The 14,267-nt window shown below is 39.0% G+C and overlaps 2 protein-coding genes across 6 annotated transcripts in view; one reads left to right on the plus strand and one right to left on the minus strand.

Annotated features, from left to right (window-relative positions):
* Positions 1 to 504: 504 nt before the first annotated feature.
* On the plus strand, positions 505 to 9,950 carry LOC117249496 (HMG box-containing protein 1-like). 4 transcript variants are annotated; one of them, XM_078165124.1, is made up of 13 exons: positions 516 to 808; positions 1,885 to 1,989; positions 2,996 to 3,103; positions 3,200 to 3,395; positions 3,745 to 3,871; positions 3,980 to 4,091; positions 4,214 to 4,323; positions 4,749 to 4,905; positions 4,981 to 5,125; positions 5,210 to 5,328; positions 5,435 to 5,618; positions 5,700 to 5,841; positions 5,947 to 9,950. In XM_078165124.1, the coding sequence occupies exons 1-13, from the start codon at positions 673 to 675 to the stop codon at positions 5,962 to 5,964; spliced, it is 1,659 nt and encodes a 552-aa protein (XP_078021250.1). In that variant the 5' UTR covers positions 516 to 672; the 3' UTR covers positions 5,965 to 9,950. The 4 variants fall into 4 exon arrangements, with proteins under 4 accessions (XP_033471084.2, XP_033471083.2, XP_078021250.1 ...); XM_033615193.2 differs by having other exon boundaries at positions 505 to 808; positions 1,885 to 1,977; positions 4,749 to 5,125; XM_033615192.2 differs by having other exon boundaries at positions 510 to 808; positions 4,749 to 5,125.
* ptprz1b (protein tyrosine phosphatase receptor type Z1b) overlaps positions 8,558 to 14,267 on the minus strand; it is an 83,450-nt gene continuing 77,740 nt past the window's right edge. For both annotated transcript variants that reach the window (XM_033615297.2, XM_078165122.1), the window contains 2 exons: positions 12,837 to 12,972; positions 8,558 to 12,601 (listed from right to left, as the gene is read on the minus strand). In XM_033615297.2, the coding sequence (XP_033471188.2) occupies positions 12,458 to 12,601; positions 12,837 to 12,972 (280 nt within the window). In that variant the 3' untranslated portion in view covers positions 8,558 to 12,457. The remainder of the gene's footprint in view (positions 12,602 to 12,836; positions 12,973 to 14,267) is intronic.

Consider the following 14,267-nt stretch of genomic DNA (forward strand, 5'->3'; position numbering starts at 1 on the left):
GTACCCTTTTATTTGTAGTTTAACTGTTACTTATACATGTATCGCTTGAGTACTCGTTATTGTAAAGTAACAGTACTTTTTACCTGCGTACAATTTTTAGCCTCTTCACATCTGACTTAATGAGAAGATGACTCTGATTATGGCTTCACCCTCTCCTGCTAACAGTAGTGAAGCATCTATAATTATACTAAAGAGTGTACTTAGGGATATTAAGGGTTTCATATTGGGTTACAAACATATGTCTGAAACACAGGACCAAGTCTTTGACCGGGTTACTTCATGAAACTACCTGTTGTACTTGTTGCACTGGAAGTATTGTAATTGTGCTGAAGGCTATTTGTCTTAAACCATTCCATGTTTTCCAACCTTGTTTTTATTGTGTCACTGTCTGTTTTATTATCACACATCAGAGATTGCATGCTTCTAGGCTAAACATTTCAGGTCTTTATATTGCTATTAGATAATCTTGGCACCTTGTGAGAATTACGAAATGACTGTCTTGTGTCACAGTCTAATTCATGTGTTAACAATACTGACATTGTGCTAAATTAAGCTATGCCCATTATACAGGAGCTCAAATGTTTTTAATTGCCACTTGTGGTGGGCTACTTTTGTCTCAGCCATCTTTCATCTTCATAACCCACCCAGTGTTTTATTGTTGTGGCCATAATAATGAAGAGAACAAGCTGCACGCAGCTGACCAATCAGAATGAGAGGAGCTGTAGATTGACAGCAGCTCTGGCCAATAGCATCGCTGGAGGAAAGGTGTTTATACCAGCCCCCTTTCCCGTACAAGGCGACTGTTTTGGTGAGTTGAGGAAAGTTCATTGAAATCATTTAAGGGTTTTAAAGCGTTGAATTTGAGAAGTAATCACACCAGTTTAATGATTCTTGTCTTATCTTGGCAGACGAGTAATAACGTGAAGCTGACAACGTTTATTTGTCGCCGTAAATGCAGTTTCGCTGCTCTCTCCGTAAAGCTTCATTGTTGACGTTACTTGTTTTGTTGTAACTGCCTTTGCGCAATAAAATGGCTCGTCTATATTTTGTGTTTAGGCATATTTTCACACCCCGAATCGTGTTGATGCCGTGAAAATGTCCGTTAAAATACAGACGCTTAAGCTTTTTGTCGTTTTCGTCGACGTAACTTCAGCATTTCAACGGTACTTTTGTTACGTGACAACAAATAACGCTGCTTCGTTTGAAGTTTTCCGACGTTTAAAAGCGTTGACACCAGCAGCACTTAATAGCAGTCGATAATATCACAATAGTTAGTTTAGTCTGGGTGCTTAACGTCGTGCTTGTTACTGTTTATTAACTGTTTAGTGCAAATGTATTATCGCTGCCCTTCTGTGTATTGAATGAATGGGCTCTCTATGCGCATGCGTGCAGGATCTCAAAGTTTATAAACAAGAGGGAGTCACATGACGAGAACATTGTGAAATAGATGAGATTAAACACTCTTATCATGTTTACATGTTTGAAACGCAATATTTAAACATATTAAATACAGTTATGTTCATTATAGTGAGCTGGTAAATGTCCTGGAGCTTTGAGAATGTATCTAAACATAGGTGTATTATTAGATAACCAGCCCAGGCATTACCCTACGTCACCCTGGGTCTCCTTATGTCACCCCGACCATTTATAGCATATACATTACAGCTCAGTGTAGGATTGGGTTACTGTGTCTGTGTGTGTCTGTGGCGGGTGGGGGGATTCTGGTATGTAATGCTGATACTTAAAGATTGATATTATATTTTCTACCAGCAACATATGTCCTATAACCTTTCATTTGACAACTTCTAGAAAAAACTACCATGCTAATAAAGTGAGACTTGTTGGCTGTAGAATAAACAGATGTTCGCCGTCTGCATGTTTCAGTGCCTGTGGACATAATGGTTTGGGAGGTGGTGACCCCAGCTGTGCTGTCCAACGACCCCAAACATCAGAGCGTGCGGTATTCTGAGCCTCAGGGTGAGCACACAGGTAATCACAGAGCAGCGGACTGTAGAGTTAACTTGTGTAATTACCGACACAAAACTCTTCCAGTGATTGAGTATTTGTGGAGGGACTCACAAGAGACAGCTGACAAAGAATGGTCAGATTCAAAGCAGCAAAAGCTGAGATATTCAGACTTTTCATCTCTTGTACGAGGCTAGATTTTTAATTATATATATATTAAAACACTACTTTACAGCTTCCATTGTTAGTCCCTTCCTGCCCGGACATCATCTGCCTTCTTAAAACTCCATGTGCACCTCCTGTTTGTGACACAGGCACTCCATTAAAATGTGTTGTTGCCAAGCCCAGGCTGAAATATCCTGAATGACTTAAGACTAGACTTGACAAAATCAGAATAGACTTGCGGCTTGACTTCACTTGGACTTGAGCCTTTTGACTTGAAATTACTTGATACTTTCCCCCAAACCCAAAGATTACTATTTTTTTGTTACTGTTTTTTAAAAAGTGTGCTAGATATCAATTAATTTCCCTTTATTTCATGAATCAACCCGGTATTGTTTGGTGAAAAGCGCATTATGACTTATGACATTAGGACTCGAAACTAATAATAGATGATGATCTAATAACGATAGTATTAATATATCAATAATAAAAAGAACAGACTAATAACAGCTTGGGAATAGATAAAGAAAACACAGTCTTATATTTGATTTGCACTCAGTTTTAGAAAGGTGCTTTACTAACAGTGGTGGGCAAAGTTCTCAAATCAAGTAAACCACAGTGTAGAAATACTCAGTTGCAAGTAAAATTGCTGCATTCAAAATTTTACTTCAGTGAAAGACCAAAAGTATTAGCATCAAAATATACTTCAAGGACTAAAAGTAAAAATACCCACTATGCAGAATGACCCATATCAGAATAACTGAACGTATTTTAAACTGCTGCAAAACAACAAATGTAACCCTGTAGAAGTATTCAGGTGTACTTCCTACACTTTGATCTCATGTAGTTTGTCTGGTCTTATCTTCAGAAGAGATGATGGATGCAGATGGAGACCAACCACATGACCTGCTCTGCTTTGAGCAACACCTCCCCGCCTCACCTGGCTTCCCCACCAGTGACAGCTACATGGAATACGGTACTTAAAACACGAGCACATAACACATGAATCACTCCAGTTTTTTCTTCATTTCTGAACCAAACTTTTCAGCAACTGTTTGTTTCCTCCTCTTAGATGACCTCCCAGACCTGCAGGAGGTCCAGGAGGAGGCGGAGCCAACAGCACCACCGGTCTACCAGGTGGACGTGGGTGTGTCACACCAGGAGCGACACGCGCACACACAGCCTCCTGACACACGCTGGCTGACGCAGCTGGCTCACATCGCCACTGGACCTCAGAGCCCACTGCTGCAGGAGCCTCTTAACAGCAGGTAGGCGTGCTCTGTACTGAAACATGAAAATTATTGAGGACGGGAATGAATGTCGTATACAATATATGGCTGTAATGTGTCTCCCCAACCATGTTACAGATCTAAAAAAATATATAAATGCATTTTTGATTTGGGGGTGAACTGCTTGTAATTGTATAATGTAGAACGATTGTTAAAACCCCAAAGTCCTGAAGACAACACTGAGGAAATGACCTCGGTGTCCTCACTGGTAGTTACAACCTTGCTTTTAAGTTTTCAGCCCTACGTGTCAAGTCTGTAGATTCTCTGTGTTGTTGGCACACGCTCACACACAGCCTCCATTCCACTCATGAGTCTGTGTCATTTTCAGCTCCTCTTCAGTCTGCCTCTCCAGCACCAGCAGTAATCTACATTCCTACGCTCGGCCTCCTCCTCCTCTCCCCAGCAGCACCTTGTCGCCCCCTAGAGGTCATGGCAGGGAGCGTCGGCGCAGCAGGGTACAGCTCATATTTATCCGTTTCTTCTTTACTTCTGAAGAACAAATAAAGTATCTTTTAATATGTTTGATTAGTAATACTGACTTGACTCACCTCGTGTTTCCACAGAAGAGCAGTGAGTGTGGTTCTGCTGTGTCAACCAGATCCTCTCTATCTGACGATGAAGACATGGGCTGGAGCTTCTCCTGTCCACCCACCGCCTGGCACTGCTTTCTCAAAGGTAGACACACACCCAGATACACACACATTTACTGCTCTGTCACACTCTTTTATTTATCTGCTGGGAAGAATTTTATTTGAGGTTATTGTTTATATCTCAGTGCAGCTCTTCTCTGTCTTCAGGCACTCACCTGCGTTTCCACCACGGCTCTAATGTGGAGTGGCAGGATGTCGAGGACCTGGACTCTGCTGATGAAGACTCTGGTGATGAGGAACAATCCAGGTCTCTGAAGGTACATTTGCAAGAAGCTTGTGGCTAACTATGTTTCAGTCGACTTTTGATTTGGTCTCCATCTTAATGCAGTATATGTGTGTGTGTGGACTGCCCCCAGAGATCTTCACAACCGTTTACAAACTCTCACATGACTCGTGCAGTGTAATCCAAGTGTCATTTATCCAGTTGTGTGCTCAGTACTTTGCAAACAGAAAGCACTTTCCAACAGGGAACTGAACCAAAAGTGAAACTAAATGAATTCAACATAACACGGGTTGAGTAACTGATACACAAATGATCATTTGTGGGCTGAAGTATTCCTCTAAAGTGCTGTATATAACAGTAGCAGCAGCAGCAATCTGTGTAATATAAGTATAAGAAAAGGATCCACCAATATAAAGAAGTCGTACATAATGAGTAAGAGCACTGCTTTCTGTTTTGCAGAGTTATGGCTCTGAGGGTTTGCAGCTTGTGGAACATTCAGAGATTGTGCTGTCTGGTCAGACTGTCCTACAGCTGACCTTTGACCCTGGAGTATTTGGACATGCTCCCATGACCGCCCGGTGCCAACTTGACCACCCCTTCTACGTCAAAAACAAAGGTAGGAGTGGTAGGAGAACACTGGAACTGTTAAAAACATATCATCTTCTTCACACTCTGTTTTACTTTCTATCAGGGTGGTCGTCATTTCACCCGAGCTTGACCGTGGTGCATTATGGGATACCATGCTATGAAATGGAGGTTGGAGATGTGTGCCTCCCTCCAGGACACAGAGATGCCAAACACACCGACGACTCGCAGGTCTTTGACACATTTAGGAGGTAAACCTAAAACTGCAAAAAGGACAATCAGCAGATTAGTTAGTGAGTGTGCAACATTTGAATTTATATATGTGTCTTCCTCAGTTATGATTTCACTCCTCTGGACTCCTCTGCGGTTTACGTGTTGAGCAGTATGGCCAGGCGGCGGCGTGCGTCCCAGTCCAGCGGGGGAGCTGTTTCTCCAGACAGAGACACATCACAAGGTACTGTGCTTTAGATCTTATTTAGAACAGACATCCTTCAGTTTACACAATACAAAAATACACTCAAGGCAAACCTGTCAATTGTGGATGTGCTTAAAACCTGCAGACGGCCACAGTCCAGGTCACTCCCACTCTCCTCGTCAAAAGCCAACCAAAGCCCAGCAAGCCAGCCCAGCAGGAAGTAATAACGTCACGCCCCAAAAGTGCAAGCGGCCAATGAACGCCTTCATGCTGTTTGCCAAGAAGTTCAGGGTGGAGTACACACAAATGTACCCGGGCAAGGACAACAGGTAGGTGTGCCCTGTTTCTGCGTGTGTGTTGTGAAGCCGAGGTGTGTCAGTGTTTGTTCTAAGGACGTGTGTGTTTTTCAGAGCGATCAGCGTCCTCCTCGGGGAGCGATGGAAGAAAATGCGAAGTGAGGAGCGACGGGCGTTCACAGTGCAGGCCAAAGCCCTCGCAGACGAACAGAAAAGACTCAACCCAGACTGCTGGAAACGCAAACGAACCAACTCTGTAAGGACACACACACACACACACACACACACACACACACACACACAGACAGTGCTTAATCCAGTGCTTTATACTGCTGTCTAATTTCTCCTCTGTGTTTCACAGGGTTGTCAGGGAAATTAAGGCTGCAGACAGGATCAGAACGACTGGCACAGCCTGCAGGAGTACACACATGCTCACACACACGCATTCAGAGGTGACAAGGAAAAGAAATCTATGCATAACTGAAAATAATGCTTCAATATTATATTGTTTTAACAACAGACTTGTCTTGTTCTCCCAAAGTGAGGATTTAATTCAGTGTTTTTAAAGATCCTCAGAGATCTTGTCACAGTGAAAGGAGCATTGAGCTGCTCCCCATAAATGTCACTTCTCTTTCTTTATCTTAAAAGGTGCTAAATGTAACATTTTAAAGTGTATAATGTTTATAGTAATTATAACAAATTATGAAACATTAGATTTTAAAGCTGCAGAGCACCGTAGCGTCTCCCTCTAGAGAGAACATTTTATTCCAAATGAAATTACAAAGCAGGTCAACTGATGACTGGAGTTCATCATCAGAAGTGATATTACAGGAATGTGACAAAAAATTTAAACAGAGATTCTGGGGTTTTTTCAGTTTCTCATCATGTGCTTGAAACAGGTGGAAGTTGTGGTGCTGTAGCATTTTAGGTAAAGTAGATAATGTAGCTATTTTCCCAAAATTCTATATTATATACAAAGAAATATATATTAAGTACTTTATTGCCTGTATTACTTGCATTTGCACAGTGTATTGCACAAGACTACATATTTTACCTTTGCTTTCATGTAAATTAACACGAAATATTTAGTTGTTAAACAAATGTACACCATAAATTTTAACTAGTGGTCCTGGGGTTTTACTTTGTTAAACCTGAGAGAGCCAGGCCTTTTTTAGAGACACACGTTATACCTTTTTTTTTTTTTTGTAAAAGGCCTTACTATTTTCTATTTTCAGTTCAGGGGGCAGAATCCCTTTACTTCTCTGGTAGGCTTTTATTTTGAAAAAGGAAGTGATAAGTTTCCCAACAGAACAGAAACAAAGACTAATCGAATGAATGCTGTGGGCCTATTAAGCTCATTGTAGCACAGGTACTAGTAATAGCATTTTTTATCTGCCCTTAACTTATTTTATGGCTGTTATTTGAAAATGTATGATAATTGATACAAATTGTCACAAAGGATATAAAAGCATATGGATATGTACAGAAAATTGCCACTATGGCCCAGGCAGCAAGATGACATGAGGACTGGATTTGTCAGCCATCATCTAAGCTGCTGAAGTGTCCTTGATTTTAACAACTCTATGTGCCATAATATTTTTTTTTTAGCTGCGTTTAATATAGTATAGTATGTTAGTGCTTAATGAAAGCAACATTAATACAGCTGAGGCTTTATTTCAAATTTCTGAGAAAAGATTTAATGAAAAAAAAAAAAAATTCTGCTCCGTGTATAAATAAACACAATTATTATCTCAGAATTTTTAATAATTTTTTACAAGGAAAAAAATCTGGTCTTGTTTTTCTGAATTAACAAGATTGTTATCTATGAGGTTTATCTATCCAATGAGTAGTGATGGCTTTACTTCATGTCAAAAATAGGAAAGGTTATAAAACAATATCTAGCCTCTGTTCGGTAGATAGTATGCACTCTGAGAAAATTCAAAACATTTTGTGGACTAAAATACTCCAAGTTGTTACTAACAGTGAACTCTTTGCCATAAACTTTTAATTTGATATTATGATTAAAAAAAACATGAGGTGTTTTTGTTTTTAATTAGGATGTTGTGGACTTGAGCGTGTCTACATGCACCTTGGAATAATTTTGGCATTCAGTTTTCATCCAGTTCTTTGGCTCAGATGATGGCGGTCTAGAGAAATGTTTGCTTATGATCACATGCAGTTTGAAACAAAGAGGACTGTTGTAATAAAGGACTTTAAAAAAATGCCTGTCAAATAGGCCTGAAAATGTACTGATTGTACTATAAGACAGCTTGATGCCACACAGACCTTTCAGTCTTTTAAAGTGAAAATTGGACCCCTGCCTAAAAATGTTAACACTTAAAAAAAGCCACAGCATCATGGCTGTTGTCTAACTAACAGTTATTTTTAAAAAAATATCCAGAGCCTTTTTTACTTGAACCAGGTGTAAATAAAACCCAGCCTCTGTACTGTGACGTTATCTCAAGTACTGATTGCATGTAAACACAACCACTGCAAACATGATGAGCATCATTTGGACGCTGACAGGGCTGTGAGAAGCCAGATGTGATGTGCAGAGTGTGAAGGCAGGATGGGGATCTGCTTTGGGTTTATGTGCTTGATATTTTAAAGTAAAATTAAAAAAAAAAAAAAATACTCCCAGGGTGGGCACTCATATTCTCACTGCATAACGAGGTTTATTTTCAATGCACTATATACACTTTATCTTATGTGACTGCTACAATATAATGTGTCATCACAAATATTAATATGATTATATAGAAATATATATTTTTGGTTTTGACTTAATCTTTGTTAACCTCTTATGGTGCATTGATTATTTAACACGTGTTTGTCTGAACTATCATGTCATGTACAGGTTGATCAGGGGAGACAATGCAATACAATGTATGATAATATAAATAAAAGCATGATAAATCTGTAATCCTATTTGTCTGTCTTTATATGACTATTAAAGAAAATACAGGGATAAGTTTGGGTCTAAACAAGAACATTTTATTTTCCCCCTCCCAGAAAAAGAAACAAGTTTAAAATCATAAACAAAGTTTCAAACAAATCTTAAATCTTGCCGCTTCAACCTGTTGCTATGTACATACTGCACCAGCTCATGGCTGGAGATAAACGTATAGACATTAAGCTGCTACTGTAATCATAAAGATAATAAAAAGAGATAACATTCCATTAAAACTATAAACATGATCAATATTTCCAGGCTAAAATTATCAAATAGGATCCACACAGTTATATCGTATATGTGTAAATGACTAGAAAATCACTTTTTATAGTAAAATAGAAAATATATAGAGGTACAGTATAAACATACAGTAATTTGGCCTTTTTATGTATTCAGGGATATTTACACAGAAAGAGTTCAGACATATTACAGTTAGATAAATCACTGTCTGCTTCAGTAGAAGTAGCCTCTATAGTTTGTGCCATTTTGCATCCCCAGAGCTAAATAACAGTACAGAGTGGATGCAAAACAGGTACAGATAGAAGCTACGACATTGTTTGAAAGTGATTCAGAGGTTGAGTGATCGTGTCTGATGCAACGAGACATTTGGACTCCCTCGACATGAAAACAGTCATAGTAAGTGGCACAGGGATGCAGAGCAAGTCACGGCTCTCAGCTTATGAATTTCATTTTCAGGCTGTGGTTTAACAGAATAGAAAATTTGTACTTGTTTTATTATAGCTGATTATAATGACTGATCATTTTGTTGCAGGAGTGATTTTAATATTTTCTGCACTTTATCAAAACTGGTTACCATTGGAATTCATTGTTAAAGGAACACTTCACCCCTCAAATGATCTTTTGTATGTCAATTAATCACCACCACGTGTTATGTTGAATTAGTCAAGAAATCTTTATCTCGCATGTTTCCACTGTGAATGAAGAATCCAAAAACTGAGAAAAGTCTTAATGAATTGAAGTCATAGGGGTCCATGTTTAACAACAGCAAACTAAATCAAAACATCTGTTTAAAAACTCTCACACAACTCATGCAATATAATCCAAGTCTCATTTATACAGTCATATGCTTACAGTAGTACTTCCCAGTGGAGACCTAAACAGGAAGTGAAACTTGTCTATGCTCTCTTCAAAGCCAAACTCAATTGACATCAACAGTAATTTCACTTGGCTGACCACAGGAGCTGCTGGTCTACAGCTGCCTTGATCAGTTAGTTTGTGTTATTGTGTGACTATTGTGTTATAAAGGGATGGATTCACCAAACTCACACAACACTACAAACTAACTGATCGAGGCAGCGGTAGACCAGCAGCTCCTGTGTTGAGCAAAGTAAAATTATTGTTTTTGTCAATGGAGTCTGGCTTTGAAGAGAGCATAGAAAAGTGTCACTTCCTTTTTAGCTCTGCCCTGGAAAAGGCTCTCTGTTTGGGAAGTTTGTAAACAGGAGTTTTGACATTGCAGCTATACAAATGTTCTATAGTTTGTTAACAATAATGACTGTGTATGCAGTGCTCTTAGATGCAATGTATTGAGCCTGTTTTTATTTTATGTTACTGTATTTTATTATCACTATCATTCTCAATTTCTATTTCCCTTTTTAATTGACTGTTTTTATTGTTTTAAATTGTGTCTTGTTGCTTTTAATGTCTCTGTAAAGCACTTTGAATTACCTTGTGTTTAAATGTGCTATACAAATAAACTTACCTTGCCTTGCCATTGTTTTGCTGTTGTTAAATATGGACCCTGATAACTTTAATTTATCAGGAATTTTCTCTTTTTTGGATTGTTCACTCACCATGAAGGCAAGCAAGAAAAATGAAGTTTTCAACATAAATTCAGCTTAACACGAGGTGAGTAACTGATAAACAAATGGTCATTTGGGGAAAAAAGTATTCCTTTAATTGACATAAATTTAAACTGCCACCTGTCAGATCTTGTGTGGAATATCCCTTTAAATCCCAGATTGCATCTTTTACAAAACATTTGACAACATCTTATCTCCTCTCCAACTTTTACGTACGAAAGTAACGAGCGCAACAGGACTTTAAGAAAACAGAAAAGAAACAAATTATCACAGATCATTATTTTGGCATATTAGTCACACAGTTGTATCAAAACAGGTTTAAAGTACAATAACATGAATTACAAAAGGCACAGGGTACCAGAGACAGATAAACAGATAAATTCAACAGCAGTAAATACCAGCAGTCAATATACTGTCACGAGTGAGGCCTTAGGAGATTTTGGTAATTCAAAATATTTCTCTATATAAGGATGTGTGGTAGTTTGAGCCCCAAAATCTGCTGGTTAATGTGCAGTGCATAAAAAATGTAGGACAAGAGATTAGGAGAATGTAATTTCCTGCATTGCTTCTTTTCTTTTTAACAAGTCATCTTGTTCTTTTATTTGTAACTAATTTGTATAATTGTATTTTTGTTTTGCCTATTTTCCAATTTCTATTTTTAATCATATTTATTTCTTTTTCTTTTTATTTATTTCTATTTCTTTTTTTATTTCTTCCTGTCTTTTAGAAGACAGGAAGTGATTTTAAAAAGGCAAAGAGACCACTAATTAAAGAAATAAATGTTAAAGAAAGATTAAAATAGGCGGACGTTATGAATTTAAAGTAGGTCTGTTATTGGAATTAAATAGCTGACTCTTTCCATCATTAAGAAAAATAATTTCCAGTGATAAATTATGAACTTTTTGTTTTTTTTATGTGTGTTTATATGAAATTCATTTAGTTTTTAATGAAACCCCTCAAAAGGTTTGTGTTGAAGCTCTGCGGCTTCAGGCTCCATGCTGACCAGCAACAGAAACACAGATGGAACGTTTGTAGGTTCTTGTTGGAAAGGCAGTGAAGCTTTTTTGGTACCACTTCCTCATAATGACACTGTTGTAAAGGACTAATGACTTTATTTATGGTTAATAAATCATGTTCTGATGCTTCAGAGATCAGTTATTAAGCCATTCATTAATAAATGCACATGAGGTTTTTACTTTCTAATAAACCATATAGAACAGTGTTATAATTTTACTAAAAAGATTTTGGTCCATATCATCTAAAGCCCTTTCTGACCAGTCAAAGGGAGTTTTCACAACCTGGCAACACAACCATTGCTTATCTAAAGACGTATAACTGATCTATAAAGAATAAGTAAATTATTTATTAACCATTAATAAGAATAAATCCTTTATAAATGATGCCTCATGAGAAAGATACCTTTCTCTTTTAAAAGTTCACAGTTCACCCAAAATTAAAAAACACATATTTTCCTTCTTACATGTAGAGCTATTCATCTGTTAAGATTGTTTTGGTGTGAGTTGCAGAGTGTTGGAGATATTGGCTGTAGAGATGTCTGCCTTCTTTTGGATATAACAGTAGTAGATGGCACTCGGCCTGTGGTGCTTAAATGGCCAAAAAAATAAGCTTCCTTCTATGCAGTGATATGGTTGGTGGGTGTAGTTCAATAGAAAGAAAATAGTTCCTACATGAAACTGCTCACAACAAGATCTTTATATTATCTTGAGTACCCGGGTCATGATTTCTGGAAAGAGACATTGCTTTTGAGTTTGAGTTGTCAAATTTATTTTTGGGCATTTTGAGCACCACAAGCTGAGTGCCATCTAGTTCCATTTCATTTGAGAGAAGACAGACATCTCTATGGCCAATATCTCCAACACTCTGCAACTCACACCAAAAATAAAATAATAAATAGTACTATGTTAAAGAGGGAAAATATGTATATTTGATTTTTGGGTGAACTGTCCCTTTAAAAGGACGCGTATGACCAATTGGCCACTCTATCTGACATGATAGTCAGTCTATACTGGTGTGAATTCTGTGTATGTGTGTGCATGCGTCTGTGTCTTTGTCTGTGTTAGTGTGTGTGAGTGTGTCTACATAAGTGACTCCAAGCTCTCAGCGATGTTCGTCTGTCCCAGTGGTACAGATCCATTGGTTTCTGGACTCTGCAGGGCTCTCTGGTCTTCCTGGCTGCTCACCAGACTCAGCACTGCTCGGTACAGATACTGGTACTGCTCCTGTGGGGGCAAAACACAGCTTCAAGATTCAACCATCTGTTCATATTAAAAAATTTCCCCTCATCAGCTATTGTTGTTTTCAATTATTCAGAATTTCACTGGTGAACGGCTGAGGTGAAGTTGCTTCTGTAATTGTCATTTTTCATTAAGTGGTGACAGAGAGACATGGAAGTATGACAAGATTTTTGTGTGTGTGTGTGTGTGTGTGTGTGTGTGTGCGCGCGTGCATGCTTACAATATCATTAAAAACCCCAGGCCTCATGAGGTTGGTCATCCGTGCCACCTGGTAAACATCGACTGCTCCCTCCTCCTCTAGCTGACTGGACAGGGTGGTGAGGGCACAGAACAGCCCTGATGTAGCACCTCCCAACCTACACACACACACACACACACACACACACACACACACACAAACACATACAGTACAGGCCAAAAGTTTGGACACACCTTCTCATTCAATGCGTTTTCTTTATTTTCATGACTATTTACATTGTAGATTCTCACTGAAGGCATCAAAACTATGAATGAACACATGTGGAGTTATGTACTTAACAAAAAAAAGGTGAAATAACTGAAAACATGTTTTATATTCTAGTTTCTTCAAAATAGCCACCCTTTGCTCTGATTACTGCTTTGCACACTCTTGGCATTCTCTCCATGAGCTTCAAGAGGTAGTCACCTGAAATGGTTTCCACTTCACAGGTGTGCCTTATCAGGGTTAATTAGTGGAATTTCTTGCTTTATCAATGGGGTTGGGACCATCAGTTGTGTTGTGCAGAAGTCAGGTTAATACACAGCCGACAGCCCTATTGGACAACTGTTAAAATTCATATTATGGCAAGAACCAATCAGCTAACTAAAGAAAAACGAGTGGCCATCATTACTTTAAGAAATGAAGGTCAGTCAGTCCGGAAAATTGCAAAAACTTTAAATGTGTCCCCAAGTGGAGTCGCAAAAACCATCAAGCGCTATAACGAAACTGGCACACATGAGGACCGACCCAGGAAAGGAAGACCAAGAGTCACCTCTGCTTCTGAGGATAAGTTCATCCGAGTCACCAGCCTCAGAAATGGCAAGTTAACAGCAGCTCAGATCAGAGACCAGATGAATGCCACACAGAGTTCTAGCAGCAGACCCATCTCTAGAACAACTGTTAAGAGGAGACTGCGCCAATCAGGCCTTCATGGTCAAATAGCTGCTAGGAAACCACTGCTAAGGAGAGGCAACAAGCAGAAGAGATTTGTTTGGGCCAAGAAACACAAGGAATGGACATTAGACCAGTGGAAATCTGTGCTTTGGTCTGATGAGTCCAAATTTGAGATCTTTGGTTCCAACCGCCGTGTCTTTGTGAGACGCAGAAAAGGTGAACGGATGGATTCCACATGCCTGGTTCCCACTGTGAAGCATGGAGGAGGAGGTGTGATGGTGTGGGGGTGTTTTGCTGGTGACACTGTTGGGGATTTATTCAAAATTGAAGGCACACTGAACCAGCATGGCTACCACAGCATCCTGCAGCGACATGCCATCCCATCCGGTTTGCGTTTAGTTGGACCATCATTTATTTTTCAACAGGACAATGACCCCAAACACACCTCCAGGCTGTGTAAGGGCTATTTGACCAAGAAGGAGAGTGATGGAGTGCTGCGGCAGATGACCTGGCCTCCAC

The sequence above is a fragment of the Epinephelus lanceolatus genome, chromosome 23, assembly GCF_041903045.1.
Source record: "Epinephelus lanceolatus isolate andai-2023 chromosome 23, ASM4190304v1, whole genome shotgun sequence".
Lineage (NCBI taxonomy): Eukaryota > Metazoa > Chordata > Actinopteri > Perciformes > Serranidae > Epinephelus > Epinephelus lanceolatus.

Coding starts and splice junctions, on each gene's coding strand:
- LOC117249496 (XM_033615192.2), top strand. CDS start 673: ATGAAGAGAACAAGCTGCACGCAGCTGACCAATCAGAATGAGAGGAGC. Junction 809..1,884: donor CGTACAAGGCGACTGTTTTG/GTGAGTTGAGGA, acceptor TGCATGTTTCAG/TGCCTGTGGACATAATGGTT. Junction 5,329..5,434: donor AGACAGAGACACATCACAAG/GTACTGTGCTTT, acceptor TAAAACCTGCAG/ACGGCCACAGTCCAGGTCAC.